This window comes from Bacillus rossius, chromosome 1 (assembly GCF_032445375.1).
Source record: "Bacillus rossius redtenbacheri isolate Brsri chromosome 1, Brsri_v3, whole genome shotgun sequence".
Lineage (NCBI taxonomy): Eukaryota > Metazoa > Arthropoda > Insecta > Phasmatodea > Bacillidae > Bacillus > Bacillus rossius.
The window spans coordinates 128,543,478-128,563,757 of record NC_086330.1 but is presented as its reverse complement, the minus strand read 5'-3'; the positions used below and the strand labels follow the sequence as shown (position 1 = coordinate 128,563,757).

General features: G+C 33.7%; 1 protein-coding gene across 2 annotated transcripts in view; it reads left to right on the top strand.

Moving 5' to 3' along the window:
* Positions 1-20,280, top strand: part of LOC134545821 (regulation of nuclear pre-mRNA domain-containing protein 1B) — a 78,641-nt gene that overhangs the window by 16,210 nt on the left and 42,151 nt on the right. Inside the window, exons 4-6 of one of the 2 annotated variants that reach the window (XM_063388637.1) lie at positions 1,478-1,577; positions 13,267-13,442; positions 16,696-16,846. In XM_063388637.1, coding sequence (XP_063244707.1) covers positions 1,478-1,577; positions 13,267-13,442; positions 16,696-16,845 — 426 coding nt within the window. In that variant the 3' untranslated portion in view covers position 16,846. Of the gene's footprint in view, positions 1-1,477; positions 1,578-13,266; positions 13,443-16,695; positions 17,587-20,280 lie in introns of those variants that run through there. The other variant, XM_063388638.1, reaches the window with a different exon arrangement.

Sequence of the window (20,280 nt, the reverse complement as noted above, 5' to 3'; positions counted from 1 at the left end):
TTTGTATTTCTTCATAACATGCCACACATTGTTTTTATTAGTTATCCTACAAAATAAAGCTATATTAAAAATATTATAAGAAAAATTTAATATTCATTTACATGTGCCTGGCCGTCCGGAATTAGTTTCAGAAATGATAACTGGCTCTTGTTATATCCCCACATAAGCATTATGTGTTATGTTTGTTTGCAAATGTAGACTACATGTCATCTGCTTTTCATTAACTTCAGGAAGGTACCTATTATTTAAATTTACTTTTGGTCTATTGCATCAAGAAACTCGCTGTACGTTCAATTACTGCCTTTATACAGCTGAACAATTCATATGTCTTAACTTAATAGTCACACAATTAAAATATTTCTTTAAAATTTTTAAAATTGAAAAAAAAAATTCAACATGGTGTGTGAGGAAGAATTTTAAGCCTATTAAGGGGTCTACTGGTCACCATGGTCCCAGAAGTCATGAAAAAGTAAGGAAACTGAAGGACTGGTCACAAAGTCATGGAAAAGTCCCTAAGTATGCAGCAATTGTTCTCAAAGTCACAAAATCTTAATTTCCAGCTGCATTTTGTTTTTTGATGACTCACTACGTCACTACATTATACAGGCGCATGTAAAAATTATCCCTGAAAATGTTAAATAGCTTTCTAATTTAAAATTGGTATGTTCCTGCGAATTGTAGAAAATTCTGTATTGCATTTTCTCATGTTTCATTTTGGTTTTGTATGTAAATATAAAAATCACCCTTGATTAAAAAAAAAATTATAAAAGGTTCTGAAAAAAATCCTGAAATTAGTACTATCACACTGCCTGCTGGTTGTACATGTAAAAACAGGCGATTGTTGAATGAAGAAGTGCTTTGTTCCAAGACCTGGTGCATGGAATTGCCTTACACTAGTAGTTACTGAGTTGTTCTAAACTTTCGCTACTGTTGGATTTGTTTTACATATTGTGACATACCAATTATAGGTGGCAAAAATCCAGTATCTATACTCAATCATTGTTGGCTGGAAAATGTTTCAAAATAAAAAAATTTTCTACCAGTTTTGCTGGTGTGTTCCTGAAAATCACAATAAACTTATTCAATAGTTGTCGTGCCCAAGGATAATCAATTGATGTGTACTTTAATTATCTTATACTCCATCCTTTTAGTCCTCAAAGGTACTAAAAAATGGTCACATATCAATAAATACAAGCTGCATTTAAGTAACAGATTTCTTTGTAAAAGGTGACTTTATTGGTACATGGTGCTGCCCAGGATGTTTGCAGCACAGGTAATTCTATAAACACAGAAATCACTGAAAAACCGTGTCGGTTATCAGTTTGTCTTTGTAGCATTTGAAAGTCAAATAATATGTAAAATTAGTAACAAATATAGATTTGATTGTGGTGGTAGTAAGTTGGGGTACTTACATATTTTTTGCAATAAGGTTGAGTGTCAACAAGATTAGTAAGTAAAGTAAGTTTCACATTTGCAGGACTTGGAATCATCTGCTTCCAGCGATGCTGCTGTGAGAGAGAGAATAGCAAAGTTACCACCAGAAGTGTCTGAAGTTTCACTGCTCTCGAATTTGACTGGTGAGTGTGCATCTTCAAAGTGTTTAGTTGGCTAGCACTAAATATTATTGTGAGTTTGTCTTCATGTTAACTAGATGATTCGATCCCAGTTATTTTTTCTAATCCCGGGATTTCTGGATTGTCAACAGATAATCCCGGGAAAGACCCAGGATTATAGACAGATAATGAAAAGTCGGAGCATTATACAAAAATCAGCTTTCTATTTACCTTTTTATTGACAAAATAATAAAATGTTTATAAATTAATCAGTCAAAAAAGTACAAAGTTAAACATCAACAAAATTAAACTTAAATCTGTTAAAATAAACAAACAACTTCTATCTATAACACAACAATTTAAAATTCCAAAACAAAAATCAACTCAATTACACTTAAATTCCCGAATTAAACGTATTTCTACTACAGAAATCAAATTAATATTAATTATTAAACTAAAATGACCTAATTATAATATATATGTCTTGTAAGAAAAAGTAAGTTAAACAAAATTCCACTTTAAACTTCTCTTAAAGTAAATCAATTACTTCTGTTTATAATACTTAAAATTAACATGGCGAACATTCAGAAAAATCAACTTAATTAGACTTAAGAATTCATGTTACAAACACGTTAATCTACAGAAATCAATGTTCACCTTATTAAGTTAAAATGACCAAATATGGTTTAAATTTAAAATGATCAGATACTATATGTCTTAGTATTTGTATTGTGAAAATAAACTCTAAGAAATAATAACACATCCAATGTTTTGTCTCCAAGCTTGCTTCTCAGTTTGTTACACATATAGTTGCAGAGGCTTAAGAAGCCCGTTCGGGCTCAATGGATGTTGGAAGAATCATAAGTAAATATTTATAAATTTGTTTCAACTTATGCCCTCACATGGAACTTGCCTCAAAGAGATTAATTTCGTGTTTTTAATAATTTCACTAAAATCAGTTTCTTTGAATGCGTCTGCTGGTGATAATTTTTTCATACTTTTTTCGATTTGGAGCTGCAGCTTTTCTTTCAATGTTGAATCATTATTTGTAGATGTAGGTATTGTATCTTCAATGTGCATATCTTCCTCTTCATTATCATTTTTTATGTTTATCCTATCCATTTTCGAAATAGTTTTTTTTATTTGCATCTTGTTTGGACTTGAAAACAAATCTTTTAAATCATCATCCAAATTACATATCACCCTAATTATGAGGATTTCATAGAAAACTTAATACGCCACTTAACTTATTTTGTCGACAATTTTTTATGTGGTCTAATAAATGGTTTTCAATCTATAAGCCAAAATTGAATCATTGTAGCTCAATTATCCAAAAAGAAACTTGAAAGTCGCATCAGTCGTGCACAAATTAGCGTCAGAACGACAAAATGCTTCTACGGATTGTTTAATTGGGGCCAAGACATTGATTATCTCATTGATGAGTTCAAAATCTGATTCCTCGAATTGCACAGGATTTTTCAAGTCTATAAGTGCTTTTTGAATGCTATTTTTTTATAAGGGCAAAGTGCTCAAGCATTGTAAAGAGGCTACCTATTCCACTTCAATCAGTCAGTAAAGTAAGCTCTCTTCCATGTTCATTTGTTACATATTTTTTAAGTATATATCATTCTTTCTTCAAGGATAACATTTTAAAAATAAGAGCCACTTTACAAACTTTTTAATTACATCTTTAATATTCCAGGCATTCATCAAATCCCAAAAATTACCTGTTTCAATAACTAATCCTGATTCCAGATCATCATCATCATCATCTGAATCAACATTGGTAGGTCCATTTGCAGAAGTGTCAGGTATTTATTTACATAACAAATTGCAAACAGCTAAATGAATGCAGTGTGCAAAATAAACTTTGTGCTCAACTTTGACAAGTTTTCCAACCTTCAGAATAACATTTGGACCATTAGTCTCGGCTGTCAGTGATTTGCCAATGTGAATGAGTCCTAAATTGCAATATTTTTTATCTGAATGAATATTTATATTTGTACTAGCTGCCCGACCCGGCTTCGCACGGCTATAGGTACTAATGGAAAAAAATTAAGCCACATCTCCCATTTATAGTAATGGTAAATAAAAAAAAAAATTCAGTGAAAATTTATTACAATGCTGTATAATGTACCGGAGAGAAAATGAATAGCACCGATGGTTACCCGACTCGTGCACGCAACGTACAACTGATGTACCCGTACTTCGCTACGGCAGTCTACAGGCAGATCACTCTTGCGCCGCTCATAATACATGCCCCTCGTTGTGGGTACGCCACTGCCGCGCGATGCCCGTTGCCATGGAGACGCAGAAGGCATGAACAATGCAAAATACTGTTCTCATGCAGACAAAGTACCCACTGTTGCCTGGTTTTAACCACCCATTAGATCTAATTTTCGGAAAATGTCATCCTGCGTAACATAAGGAACATTAGGGGCAGGCATATTTCGCGAAAAAATCTGCTCGGCGTCGGCGGTCCCTCTCCCACCCTCCCCCTACCCCTGCCCACTACCGCCACACTTCCCCCTCCCACTCCCGCCACACCTCCCCTTCCCACTACCACCACACCTCCCCCTCCACCCCCCACTACCACCACACCTCCCCCTCCCACTCCTGCCACACCTCCCCTTCCCACTACCACCACACCTCCCCCTCCACCCCCCACTACCACCACACCTCCCCCTCCCACTACCACCACACCTCCCCCTCCCACTACCACTTGCAAAATTTCAACGGTGATGAGGACTGCACTAACAATGAAATAGCCGTTGCCATAGAGACAAATGAAGCATCAACAAAGCAACAGCCGTTGCCATGGTGATTTCCTACCAAAAACTGGAAATAAAAAAAAAAATTTAGGGGTGGACTACCCCTAACATTTAGGGGGATGAAAAATAGATGTTGGCCGATTCTCATAGATACCGGATAAGCACAAAAAATTTCATCAAAATCGGTCAAGCCGTTTCGGAGGAGTATGGCAACGAAAACTGTGACACGAGAATTTTATATATAAGATATCTTTATTATAATGGGATGTCCATTAATCAAAACTCAAACTGAATCTTTTCTTTCATTTAATACAGATAATTCAGCTTTTATTTGTTTCCTTATTTTTTTGACTGTAATTGACAACCAGATTGCGGATTGTTGAAGCAGATTTAGGTAAATCTGAGTAACCTTTTTATAATAAAAATTCTCTTGAATCTTTCAAAGTTATAACATAAGTACGCTAAAAGGGAAGCTGCTTTAGAGCATTCATTCAGGTTCAAACATCATTGAGAGTATCAGTTTTTACAAAATAGTCCATGTCCAAACTACTTTTTCATTTCAAGGGTGGTTCTTCAGCATTTTGGCCAGTTGACGTAGACGCCTCTGTAGAATATACTTTCATAGAATGTTTTGAAAATAGTTATGTAATCCCTTGGTTGCATTGCCCTTTAGAAACTAAGAAGTGACTCCACACTGATGAAACATCTCCATCTCTTTTATATTTGACATAAAAACTTTCTTTGGATAGTGACATTGTTTACTTCTTCATGGACCTAAAAAAGAAAAAAAAATCTTTAAGTCTACGACATTAACATAACCTCTCAGAACTGCAGAAATTAATATCTGTTTATAACCTACATTCACACATATAATATTACTTTCTAACATATCTAAATAAATGATTTCAACTAATTAACTACTAAAATAATAATAAATACTACTTACATGATATAAAGCGTGACTTTTTATACACCTTTTCACAAGTTGTGTATTACAACATAACCAATCTAATCGTCAGCAAAAACGCAAAATAACTAATCAAATCAGCTGGCAAAACAAGATGGCTGACAAAATGACATGAAATGAGTGCATTTCGTTTTATGCAATATTTTTATAAAATATTTTAAAAATTTCTTTAATTCCGAAAATCTTTATATTTGTCAGATTTAATCCCGAAGTTTTTGGGATGGGAATATGACCGGGATCCCGAGATTCGGGACCGGGATCCAGATTCGGGATCCTCGGATTGATTCCTCTAATGTGTACTAGGTTAATCCTGTAGTATTGAATAATTATTAATTTTTGTAAGTATAAGCATGCTTGTTATTTTTGATGTCTGCCTTTCTCTGGTTTTTATATTTTTAATACATTATCTTTATCATGAATTTATGATATAACTATGTTTGAATACGGCCAGATAGGTTTCTTTAATATTATTTTTTTATAGTTATATGCTATTAAGAAACTTTAGCATTATTTATATTTTAAATTTAATGTTATAAAGTGCATAAAATAATTTTATTTTATATAGCTGTATCTATTTTTTGTTTATTTTTTGTACAATTTGAGTAACAGATTGCTTCAACTTGTTTGAATAAAGTGGCAAAGTAAAGTCAACAGTATTTATTGTAAGAGGAAAACAATAATGCATTTTGAAAGCAAAAAAAAAATGGAAACAAATACATAGGTAGTTTACCAAATGCTATTTTCTAATAGTGAATAGATGTGAAACGGTGTGGTACTGTTTGACTTTCATGTTAGCCATATCTCTTCCTGAATATCAGTTGTCAACGCTAGTAAGAGAATGTTTGGTAACTGTTTGACTAGCATTTACTTATGTATAGTTATCTAGCCCTATATTCTTCCACTGATAGCAGTGGTTTTAAACACCTTTTTATTTTTTTGGTTGCTTCATTGGTAATCTTTACAAAGTTTTTTGTTATTGATGAACTAAATCATGTTAGTTATTAACGTTATTTCTTCCAGTTGACATTTATAATGAGGTATAAATATATAATCCTTTTTTTTTCTAAATTTTTTTGTTCTCTTTATTATTCGGTTTTTAAAAATCTCTACTTATTCTAAAACAAATCTATAGTAGAAATGAAACAAAAATATTTCTTAGCTGATGTTCGCCTCTTTATCAAAACTATTTCGATGCCAAGAACAGTCCCATCTTGTTTTTTTATAAAACAAAATAGTATGTAGTATAAATTAACTCAAACACACAATGTTTGAATGTCTACAGTTATTCAAACTCATCAAAAACTTTAGAAGAAAAATAAAAAAGTGTTATTGATAATGCAACTTTTTTTTTAATCCTAAATTTAAGGATTATGAAATGATGTAAGACTGAAATGAAAAGTAATTATTATTAGATGTGTTGGTTTGGCCACAGTGTAATTTTAACTAATTTTCAAGTCGTCATGAAATTTTGACCTGCTTCCATTTAAGTATTTAAGATATTTTCAGTCATTTGACATTTGAAGTTACCTTATATTCTAGTGTCATTTATATTTGAGGTTGTCTTGTGTTCAAGGTCCCCTTTTTATTCCCGTGGTTACTTACGACACACGGTACACCACACAACGACTACAAAAATGACTCACGTGTGCCTCTTTGTGGGCATACATCTACAACTATGGTAGACAAATTCTAAAATAAAATAGTCCAAAAATTTTTATAGATCAACGTAACCGAATTGTCTTCAACTACATTATTATACAATTTTTGAGCCATCGCCCAACCACGACCTTTTGGTACCACAATCACACGACTATTGGACGATGTGACTACTTCCATCCGTGAAGGAGGATGGTGGAGACATGTCCCTCAAAACCAATCACACACAAGCTTTAAACATGCTTTAGAAAAGTTGGCCAATCAAGGCACAAGTTGCATACTTGAAAAAATGTTTACCTACATACAACCAGAGACTTTTCCTTCTCTGTCTGTTTATAATTATAATGGTACATTTGTCCTTGAGTTCCCATGCTCGGAAGAGAACTACAGTTTCTGTCTCTCTCATGCACTTCCGATATCACCTGCCTCTCTTTTTTTTTCACTCAAGCACTGATGTAATTTACCACAGTATGCATCATTATGCTTTTAGATAAAGTAAAGAAAAATACAAGATTACATCTGAAAACTTAACTAACCAGCAATTAAATTTTTTACACAATAATATAGCTCAGGTAATTATTGTGCATCTAGCACATTGTTATGAGAAAAAATTAAAATTTTCCAAATACAGGTGCATTAATAGACATAATAAGAAAAGTGTTTGTAGGTATTTTGGGCGATGAAACTTTGCTAGATATTGACTAATTGACAACCATTGACCAAAAATGTTTATTCATTTGTGGTGCTAAGTCACACATAAAATAGAAGTTCGTGCGTCCTCAATTAATCATTGTCCCAGATGCCTGAATAGGTGAGGGGTGCACATGCTAATCACAATTTTACTGCCCTAGGCAAAGGAAAGCCTAGACCCGTCCCTGATTCTGTGGTATTTGTATTAAAAGTGCTTAGCATTATAACTCCTATTTAATTTATAATAACTGTGAAAACAATTTGAATAAATGGGAGTTCTGTACTAACAGGGTTTTTATTAACTGTATTTGCTTTTTAAAGAGTGTTTTTGAAGGGACATGGACAGAGTAAGCTAGAATGTTTGTTTAGGCGCTATGTACTACACTCTAAGTAAATTATTTAACTTATTTTTTTACTGTGCTTATTTACTGAAATTAAGTTTAAAATGGGTTATGAATATTACATTTTATGTAACCTTTGAGAAATTGGTACAGATTATTGATGTATAAACATTTGACAATGCACTTCAAAATATTATCTACTAAATCTAGTATCTAAACTCTTGAAGCAAGCATTCATTTTTGCAGTTTGCCCAACCCATCAGAAAGAATACTTAAATGAAAATATAGTTAGAACAAATTATAATGAGACATATGAAGTAATCAATAATTAATTCATTTACCACGGCTTAAGTCAGTGAAAGTAGTGCAATTAAAAAAATGTGACTTAAGTACTCAGTTACCTCAGAGAGAAAGTAGCAAGCAAGAAAATGAAAAAGTTGAATCAACTGAATGAGATCAAATCATAGAACAAACAATGAATGAAACAAATAAGTGAAATTAAAACTGACTTTAAAATGAATGCTATCTACAAGCCACAATAAAACTAACACAAATGTTACTTAAGTAATTTACACAAATAACACTTTAAGTATACATATTACATAATATTACAGAAACATACCAATTCATCATGGTCAATATCAGTTCTTACTCTCTTTAGATCATAATGGGATGTCCGGGACCTTGATGCTTGTCAACTGGCTCAGCCACAGGTACGACGCTTACTGGGACTCTGGAACGATGATATCTTGTACAAAATCACCGCCTGGAGTGGTCCTGACGAATACTGATATGTGTATTGTTTGGTTGATGTGTGCAATTTGTTGTGCGACACAATCTCTTCATGAGAAAATATACAAATTTTCCAAATTATTTACCTGGACTTTGCTTCCACACTTCACACACAAGTGTCTAGACTTGTTGGATGTTTTAATCAAATAAAGTGTGTTTCTTCTCCAAAGTTAAGACACAGTTGAATCTAGGACAATAATTTCTTCAGCTATAACGCTCCACAATTTAGTCTGGAAACTACCGATGATTCTATGCGTAAATTTATACATCTCGACGAACATGATATCCTTTACATAATTCTGACACATATTTCACAAATATAATATTTTCTTGACAAAAAACTAAAAAGTGTCCTAATTTCCTACCATAACCTTGTAACAGTCTAGGGGTTTTAGATGTAATTGGGCTTAAAATTACATAGTTTTTACTACACAGCTCGCCATTCAATCATTTTAGGTCAAACTAAAACATTCCAAACTAAATTTTTTTCCGTCCACAGTTCTTTTTGTATTTAATTAATGCATATTTTAAACATAAATAATTTTTTAATAATATGACAATCACTCACATAGAAATTAACTTTACAAATATATTTGTTACAAAGATAATTCAACCAAATAAAACATGAAACTATATATATTAGAGTAATGTTTGAAAGTAATTAAAATGAAATAATATAATTACTGAAAAGTTTCTTTACACATGATAGATAAATTGCTAAATATCATAAATGCATCATTTCCTATAAGAAAAGTTAGGACTGGTAAAAATCCTAAACCTGGGTTAACCATATAACGGTTCGTTATATACAAAAATAAACAGTTCAACGCCGATTGCAAATTTTGATGTTTTTTATTTTATTTTAATAGAATGTTGCACAGACGATTCCAAACACTTTCAAAAGAAGTTACTCATTCAGTCCACATACATCTGCCCGTCGAACAACTGCTGGTAGCTCGCATGACGAGAAATTACCGGAAAATAATCGCGTAGATTGAGTCCTTCAGTAATGTTTTACTGCAAGTATAAAAAAATGGGACGACCTCGAAGAGAACCGCACCCAGCGAAAACGAATTCCGCCCCGAGCCAACATGCCTACGAAGGTGGCCGCAATTTCTAATTAAATTATATCCAAAACGAAAAAAAAGAAAATTAGGTTGATTTAAATATAGGCCTGGCTCCGACCACCAACGTGAAATGATCTCTTCGCAAATTACATGATAATTTAGCGAGAAGCCATCGAACGCGACCTACTCGTCCAGCGTTCGACAGACGACTGGTGATCTCATGAACTCGTCTCCTCCACGCAGGGAGTAGACGTCACATGACCTCACCGACCAATCACACGCACGCTTCATTCACTCTACAGATATCAGCCAATCACAGAACAAGTTACAACACATGAAAAAATTTTTTACACACAGAACTCTGGGCTTCCCCTGATCTTTCTCTTTTCAATTTCACATCGAAATCGGGGACTCCCATTCTCGTTCTCTCTCCCACACCGTGAGAGAGCAGTTATCACTCAGTTCCCATTCAGGGGGGGAATTACCGTCTTTATCTCGGTTGGCGGGGAAGCACTGTTCCTTTCTCACTCCCACTTACAGGCCTCTCATGCCTCTCTTTCTAACCATCACACAAGCCCAGACACAGTCCCGTGATTTATAATTATATTACAACACGTTAATAAAATTTAAGAACAATAATTATAATACGAATTACTTTACAAAATTAAACTTATTGAGAAAAACCTGAAAAAGTAGGCCTAAACACGTAAAAACCTGGAACAGCGACTTCTTTGTGAATAATTACATAAAAATTACTAATGATAGAAAATGTCTGTTAAAACACAAAATACCTTCTTAAAAACATAGCAAGTGAAAAATATCAACCCTAAAATATATAACAAACGGTAAAATATCATTAGAAAGACTTTTTAAGAAATATTTACATTCATGAAAATAGTTTAAAAGAAAAATTATTTAATTAGGAGGGCAGGGTTCTGCAACATTACAACCAAAGGTATAATTACATCATGTAAAAACCTAGAAAATTTACATTTATTAAGTAAATGTCAGACTACCATATTTCAGCAGTATTCTAAGAACTACAAAAAAAAAAAATATAGGAGTTTCATATTACTGGCTAAGAGAATGTGTACACCTATCCCTCACTTAGCACGTCTTCAGATTGCACGGATTCATTTAGCGCGTTGTGAATTTTACTGCCCCAGTCTTGAATAGCACGTCTGTAAATTTCAGTTAGCACAAAATCTCGGTAGGAAACAAAAAGTCGAGCACGACGCCACAAAGTCTGTTTCAACTTCTGTAAACAACAGATGTGCCTTGGGAACCAGTTAGCCAAACAAGGGGGGGGGAAAGATGCACACGCAGGTCTGTCTATGCTATCGGCTGTTGTACAAACATCAGCTATGGCAAGTTAAATTGCGGCTATGGAGTGTAATGGACCAAATGTTTTTACATCCGCGCTTATGCCACCGTGCCGTACCGTTGTCGTCTGGCCACAAACCGGGTCGTGAACTCAGTCTAGCCAGTGGCAGGGAATTCACTCAAACAAAAGTGTCTGCCCATTCAGTTGCCGGTAACTGTACGCGCTTTAATTCTTATACTGCATCGTGTTCAAGTAATTGAGACAAAACTAGAAGTATTACGGCGTGCAGATTGTCATGAAGGACACGCTTATGTTGGTCGAACTTTAGTTTTAAGCAAGTCAACTGTCTGCACAAGTACGAAATAAGGACTCTTACCAAAAGTTTATATATATCTGACGCTGTTGGTTGCACTAGCGGTAATATATTTGACCTTAGATACCGGAACAGAAATGAACAGATGATTCATATGGAAAATGTTGTTAAATGAATGTTGCAATGATAAAAATAATCATTGGCCTGGCAGGATTAGTGTGAACCCGGTGGTGATACGTGAATAAGTACTTTAATTTTTTAAAAATTAAAATGTAACTATCCGGACAGTAATATCAGTTTCACTGTCAGTAAAGGATGGTTTGGAAAGGTACGCGACATGAGTTGAAGGTCACGCCCAGGTGGGCAAGTCAGCCAGCCTACTGACGATAAAGTACATAACCACATATCTCCCGTTACGCGGTGTTGTATTTGTCATACAAAGTGCGATGGGAGCCATATAAAGATAAATAGTGTGACATATTTATATTTGAGTGATATTCAATGCATTTATATTACGTAAAGTATATTTTCCTACACAATTTTGGAACACATTAAATAAATTAGCCTTGCTATTTATGGAAATTAATGCTTCAGAATACGCGATTTCAAATAACATGATCATTTGAGGAACGAATTAGTCGTGCTAAGTGAGGGATAGGTGTATACAAAACAGGATAACTTAAAGTGACGATAAAACAATAACCACGTGAAAATAACCAATTCCATACTAGATAGGCACACTAAACTCAAAAAAGAAGTAAATAATCCTAAAATAAATCTTTGCCACAGATTTTTTTTGTCTCGCTGATGAAAAGTGTTAGACTAATAAGATGAAAACAAAACAGACTGCACACTGTTGCATTTTGCTGTACTAAGAGTGTGAAGTAAACCACAGCAGTACTCCAGGTACATGGCATTCCTCAAATTTTATACTGGACAAGATTTTATTCAAAGTTAGTTCCATGTACATACAAAAAAGATATAATTAATACAATAAACTAAACAGCAATGATACTTACAATACATTTTTACTCTTGATCAAAGACTGTGTGTGTTTGATTTGAACACAAGTGGATATGTTTTATTATGTATTTATACTGAAAAAAAGTTACTGGTTTATGTGACTAGCATGCTTTTTTATATTGCATTGCCTTTGTGATGCAGCCAAGTTACATTCTTCTGAGAAAAATTCAAAATATTATTTCAACCCAACGAAACCATTTGATTTTTGAATTACTATGAATCAAACCTGTAATTCTTAATGTTTGCTAAAAATAGCAGTACCTATTTTTTTTAAAGTATATTTAAGTATTCAAATTTTTTTGTAGTTTTAATCTGGCAAGGCATGAATAAAATGTTTTTGGACTAAACTGTTGTTGAATGTTGTATGTATGAATATTTAATTATCAAACATTTAAAATATAAATTTTAATTTTTGAATAAGTCGCATGAAACGGTTAATTTCACAATTAAAATAATGCACTGTAATTTTGGAAAACATAGTTGCTAGTGTGCTCAGAACCATAACTGACATACATGGCGTATTAGACCCAGTGCAGCTACATTTGCATGATCTTTCTCGCCGGTGGAAGCGGAGGCAGAGAGCTAAGGAAGAGGAAAAAGACAGATTCTCTCCCTTCTTCCTCCTTCCCAAATCATTTTATGATTCTTTAAAAATGTGTAATCAAGAAATGAAGCTTGAAGTGTCATTTAGGGAAGTTGTTTGACGTGAATGTAACAAGAAGGGACTGAGCATGGTGTGTCGGGGGTGACGGCGGAGCGCGTGTTGCAGACAAGGCGCAGGGGGAGCGGCTGGCGGGCCAGGTGGGCGAGGCGGTCAAGCTGCTCACGGACTACAACGCCAGGCTGGCGGCGGAGATGGAGGACCGCAAGAAGGTCACCACCATGCTGCACGACTTCATGCAGGCCCAGAAGGACCTGCTGCTGCAGGCCGAGCAGAGGATCGAGGTTGGTTGTCCTGCGTGATCCATTGCACTAACTCATGTAAAAGTATTTGTTAAATATTACTTTTAATTTATCATAAAAATGTTGAAATAATATTATCCCCAATTTTGCTATTCAAATCTAACGTTCATGTTCATATATATATATATATTTTTTTTTGACGTGATAACGTCTTATAAATCTATGAACGCCTGCTGCATGCACGAAAAATTGTCACGTTCTGCCTGAGCCGAGTGTGCAAGAACCGGCCAACCACCGTGCGAGAAATTCTTCTATGATATCAAACAGGTTAAGGCGGGCTTTTTAACTAATTGTTCATGATTATATTCAAACAAATTATTTAAATTAAATTTGCAATACTGTAAATAATATTTGAAAATTAAAAAGTATGCAATTTTTCATCAGTGTTTTCTTATTACGTTATCACGTAAAATTATTGTCCGTAAACCGACTTTACAGACAAACCACCCACCCCCTTTTTTTTTTTCAAATTTTATTTGAACTATGTAAGACTGATTAGCTTAGGCAAAATATTATTTTTAAACTGACATAAAAAATTGTTCTCTTTTCAGTCTATTCTGCTATTATTAACATCAAACAATTGAATTGGATATTTAAAAAATGCAATTATTTTATTAGAGAAGAATAAAATTATTTATATTTTGGACACAGCAGTTCCTTGCACTTGTACGATGTACCAGAAAAGTGTTCACTGTGTTTGTATTCAAATTACTGTCCAATAATTGCAATCGTAATGTTATATAATGATGTGAACCAAGCAGTGATACACAAATAAGCTCTTAATTGTTGAAAAATTAAAATGTAAATATTCTGACAGTAATGTCGGTTTCACTGCCAGTAAAGGAGGATTTGTAAAGTTCGATGAAAGTTACGCGACTGAGTTGAAGGTCACGCCCTGGCGGATAAGTCAACCAGCCAAATGATGATAACTATCTCCCTTTACGCAGTGTCGTATTGGTCATTCATAGTATTCGATGGTAGTCTTATAAAGATAAATGATGTGACATATTTATCATTGAGTGTTATTCTACACATTTATATTACGTATATTTCCCTACACATTAAGTAAATTAGCCTTGCTATTTATGGAGATTAATGCTTCAGAATACGCAATTTCGAATAACACAAACATTTTTAGGAAAATTAGAGCTGGGCCGATGCCGATCCCCGATCGTAATAATCGTCCGATTTTGTTAATTTTGCCATAATGATCATAATGATCGGCAAAATGTAGCATATTATTTGAGCCGATCATTGGTCTCCTACTGTAAACTTATAAAATTGAATAATTACCTATACCTAACAACTTTCCATGTTTGTTTACGGTACTTTTCGGGAAGAAAATTCAATTATACATTGAAAAATAATTAAATTTAATAATTTAAAACTAACCACACATGAAAAAAATATACCAATAAAGTAAACAAATAGCGTAAGTTTTATAAACATTAAACAGTTACATATCTAAGTATCAATTTCCACGTTTATTTACGGTACTTTCGGTAAAATAATTTTCCATTATACTATTTGCTATTTGCAAAGTTATTTCTTATCATTTACAAACCGAAAACTATGTATTTGTTTACCATTTACAGTTAATATTACCGCAATGGCGAATGGCGACTGTTGTTTAGTTTGTTATGTGACGCCAGAGATTAGAGTGACGGAATTCGTACGGATTAATGGCTCTAGTAGTCTCGTGGTTAGTAAACAACTACCTCTTCAGGAATTCATATATTTAGTTTTTTCTTGCTAAATATGGCCTATTGAAAGTTTTGTTTAGCGAAATTAAATTTCTTATCCTGTTTAGCAGGAAATAGAGCTTATTTTTCTTTTCTATAAAAACCTGGTTGATGAAGAGTTTTGTTCCCCATTTAGTGGTATTTCGTATTCACAAATTAACTTACAATTGGGAATTATTGAAAGTTTGTTGGTGGCACTGGGGGAAGGACGGGCAATAAAATTATCATCGCTGACGTCTACAGGCACACACGGATCACAGAATGACGGAGTTATGATTAGGTGAAGATTTGGTTTGACCTTATTACATTTTAACGCAGTTAAGTGTGTGTGCGTGTGTGTGGTGATTTATAAGTAATCAAGTCAAAGAAAAGTAGTTTTGTCTGGAATATTTCACCGTTTATAGTGATCCATCAAAATCAAAGTGTAATTTTTGTAACGCTATAATTTCACGTGGCGGTACCAGTGTACAAGGATACACGACAACTAATTTATCTAGACATTTACTGAAATTCTCTCCTTAAGTAATTCACACTTACATTAAAAAACTGTCAATTTTAAATCCTGTGATGTTGCTTGGATAGGCCACACATTTCCAATTTTTTTTCAGGTTGTTTAAAATTTTGTTTATTACAAAATTAATCAATTCAGAGGTACTTGAAAGGCTCTAATCGGCTCAGAAGATCGGCAGCAGATGATCAGCATCAGCATGATTGGCAAAATAGGTGATCGGCCCAGCTCTAAGGAAAATATTAGTCGTGTTGAGGGATTGCTGTAAAACAATCTATTTCTTAATAAAGGATACTTTTCCATTTCCGATGGCTGTCCGTTATTGAGAAGTTTGATTGTACTGTTTATTATTATTATTATTTTTATTTTGTATTCCTTTTAAAATTACATTTACGTTCGATAATCTGGCAAAATCTCAAATACTGCATACCCATGATACAGAATGTGCTGGTTGTAAGACCTTGCACTACATGGAAAAAACATACTTTATAAACTATTTAATTTGTAATAATAGTACACAATTTTTTAAAATAAAAGTTTTATCCAAGCTGTTTTGTATTTAATGTAATATTTTCATAAACAGAACTAAGTAATTCAGGTGAATTTCTTTGCATTAATTGTTTTGCCTTGGGTTTTGGTGTTATGTGATGTATTGAATTCTATTACGGTGTCATTTCGTTTTTTATCATTATTCACCACATGTATAAGCTTGCCTCTAGCAAAAACTTACACAGGAACATTACAGTGGCACAGTTATGTGGTACGTGATGCTGTCTTTTTCATTTTGAGATGATTTAACTCAACTTATTACCGACACATTTTTTACTCTTAACCAAGTGGTTTACTGTCACAATAAACTTGGATTCCTGCTGTGTAGCTATGCCACATAAAACCACAACTTTACCCTTATATGGGAATAAGTGTGCGAGTTAAGGCTGCTGCCATCTGAGCGAGGGTGTATGTGTGTGTGCGTGAATGCTTGCAGGAGTACACAGAGAAGCTTCAGAAAGTGTACGCAGTGAGACAGGAAGTCAAGTCCCACCTGCAGAACCTACCAGATCTCACTCAGCTTCCGGACGTCACGGGAGGGTTGGCTCCGCTGCCCTCGGCTGGCGACCTGTTCAACATGCACTGAGGTGAACGCTTTCCATGTGCTGCAGAAACTACCACCAATATAGATTCTAGTTCCCTTCTTTTGTTGTGTACTCGCAATATTACAGTCTGAATGTCAAGTTGTCTTCTCCGAGTTTACTTGATGCACATTGCTGAAGTTCTACAAAATACATAGAGCTTGTTGAATAGTTTCGGATGACTTAAAAGTAAGAACTTGTAGCTCTTACTCTTAAGTATACAGCAGCTTCTGTCCGTGATAAGTATTCCATAGTGATCAGACCAGAATTGATTACTGTACTCCAGAGATTCATATTCTCTGAATTTCAATTTTAAGGATTTATGCTAAGTATTAAAGTGAGGTAAGATTCATTCATATTTATAGTACCTACTTTAATGCTTTAGAATAATGTAATATATTCAAAAACAAGTGAGTGGAAAATTTTACACTAGGCTTACTATACTGTTAGTAAACATAGAACAATATACCAAAAATATTCTGAGAGAAATAATCACACATTTAATCCAATAAAAATACTTTTTGTTATTCATGCACAAAAGAATAAATAAAAATAATTTGCATGATTTCTGTGAATGCACAGTGAATGCACATCTTTAGATATTTTATTGTGTGCGATTATCAGTAAGTATATTTATGTCTGGTTTTTGTGTCCTTATGACAAAAGTATATGTTACTATGTAATTGATGTATGTAATGAAAGTGGATAGAAAAATTTCTGTCTTGAATAAAATGCCTACTTTGTTATTGGCTGTAGCTGAGTTTATCTATGGTTGTGTTGGAAAAAAATACTCTTGAGCACACACACTGCTCTAGAGTCTATTATCATACACTGAGAGCTTGCGGTCATAGAAATAAACAATATTATAGAGCATGCTCTCAACGTTCACATCTCAAATACAAAAACTGTGAGTGTAGCAGTAAACTAGCAATTGAAGGAGAATTTGAAGAGGGAAAGAGGAATTAGTATTGAATGAACTAAAAATAATAGTCACAGATTTTAAACTACCACAAACTGATAAAAATGCATTGTCTTAAATTGTTGAGTTGGTAACATTATGCCTTTAAGTTGAATTAATTGAAATTACACATGTTTGAATTAAAAAAGTAAAGATATTAATGTCCTAAAATTACAGTCACACTTGCATATACAGTGAGTGTTATTGAAATTTATTTATAGAGTCAAGTTTGAGTGCTGTAAATAGGGACATGACATGTTTGCGGTTTTATAGTTAGTGGCAGCAATTCAAAAATTTACCTGCTATATTTCATGGTAGTCATGCTGTTTACCATCGTATCGGTAATTGCCAGTGTGTGTGGTATAGAGACGATGAGGGTAGGAGAATTTCTAGGAAACTCAGAGCCTCCCATCACATCGATAACATTTACAACTTGCATAAAATCAAGTTTGACCCTGCCAGAAATTTAACTTGGGTATCCTTTGTGTGAAGCTTGTGAACTTACAACTCTACCACAATGGTATTCTTCCAACATACTATCTTTATTGTGTGTTATGTTTATAACTACATTTGCAAATTTTAGGGAGATCAAGTAAATTTGATCATAGGTGCAACCAATAACATCCATTACACATGGTACCGTGTTTTATCGCATAACCGTTACACCATTATTTCAAGGTGTCAAAAATGGAGAGAGAAAAAACATTGGCATGATGTTTTTGGGTTCCACTGTTAGATTCCAAGCACATTTGTAGCTTGTTTAGCTAGTAAACATGACAGGATAAAGCACCGTGCAACAACAATCAGTTTTCAAGTTGCTGTCAGGCAGTTTGGTAGTTATAATGGGGAAAATACAGTAATTTTTAAGAAGTATGATTTCCCGTTCAATAGGGTCAAATGTTTCGGTCCCACCATTTTCTCAATAAGATATACGTTAAATTTTACCATTTAAGATGTTGCCTATAATTTTTCCCATATAAAACAATGTATTTCAAAGTTGAAATCCATTATTTGTTTAGATATTACATTTACTTATTTAATTATCAGAAATATGAAGTTGTTTAATGTGGAAATTTTCTTTTAAAGACGTTTTCAAATGTTATAGCCTTAATCTGTTCATCTTTGTCGCTGCGGTGTACTGCCTATAAAAATGTAACCAGCGCTAGTTGGCATTAACACATTTGGTTATTTTATTGCCCATATAGAGTGCGTGCACGTAGTCAAATTCGATATATCACCAAGGGCATGCAACACACTTGCTTTATCTAGTGCCGAGTAAACTATGCTTGATAGTCTGCACTCTTTCGTGGTTAGTGTGTAGTATGACGATATTTATGCTTGAGTTCTGGCTCACGCATTTTGTTTATCTATTTAAAGTTGAACAAAATATGTTTTGTTTCATGTCTTACTAATTTAAATTGTTTGGTGTGCTTTTGTATACTTGACGTTTTAAGTAAACGTATTATCCATGAATAGGTTTTGTTTTAATGAATAACTTTACTTCAACAAAATCCTTTTCTCGCAGTAAAATCGCAGCCCACTTTTCACTTGATTTTAGTATAAAATGTGCAACTATTATGCGATAAAACACAGTATTTACTTTGTGAATGAGTACACGTGCTTGAGCACAATACAGTAAAACCTCCATTAACAAATATTCTATTTAACGAAAAACCCCATGCAACGAAATAAAATTTTGGTCCTGCTGGACCTCCATAAGATCAATGCTGTTTTAACCTCTAAATACCTAATTTTATTTGTTCCGAAATAGTGAAATTACCTTTACAACGAACTGCCGCTTTTGAAAAACACGCAAAAATAAACATCTACAAGACATCCACTAATTTTTTTGCATTCACTGCTTAAAAATACGTGTGTATAACCTTAAAATAATATGCACCATCGCGGAAATAAATAAATAAACAAAGCATCATGGATGACACATGTCGTGTATACATTCCACACTTTGTTCAAAATGGCGGGTACATTTAGTGCTAGTGGCGGAAACCTCACGTACCATCGCTCTGGCAAGACGAACAACTGGTATATTTTGCGTTTCTATGGTTAGAGATGCACACACGCAAATATTTTTAACTATGGTGTAGTACAATTTCCATTTTTTCAGTTTTCACTGTTTATTTATTTCCACACGTAGTTACGGAAATCAACACGGTACTACTGTAAAATGAATTCTAATCCTAAAAAGCGGCGACAGATTGACATTAAAATAAAATTAGAAATTTTAAATGCAGTTGATAAACGTGGAAAAAAAAATGATATACAGTAGAATCTCAGTACTAAGTACTTACAGGGACCTCCAGTTTTTATACTTAGTACTGAAAGTACTTAGTACTGAAAAATACATACATATAATCACTTCAAATAAAAAATTACAAAATGAATCAAAAATAGCATTATTATAACACACTGCATTAATATTGATGACTTAGTACAGAAAAATACATACATATTATCACTTTTA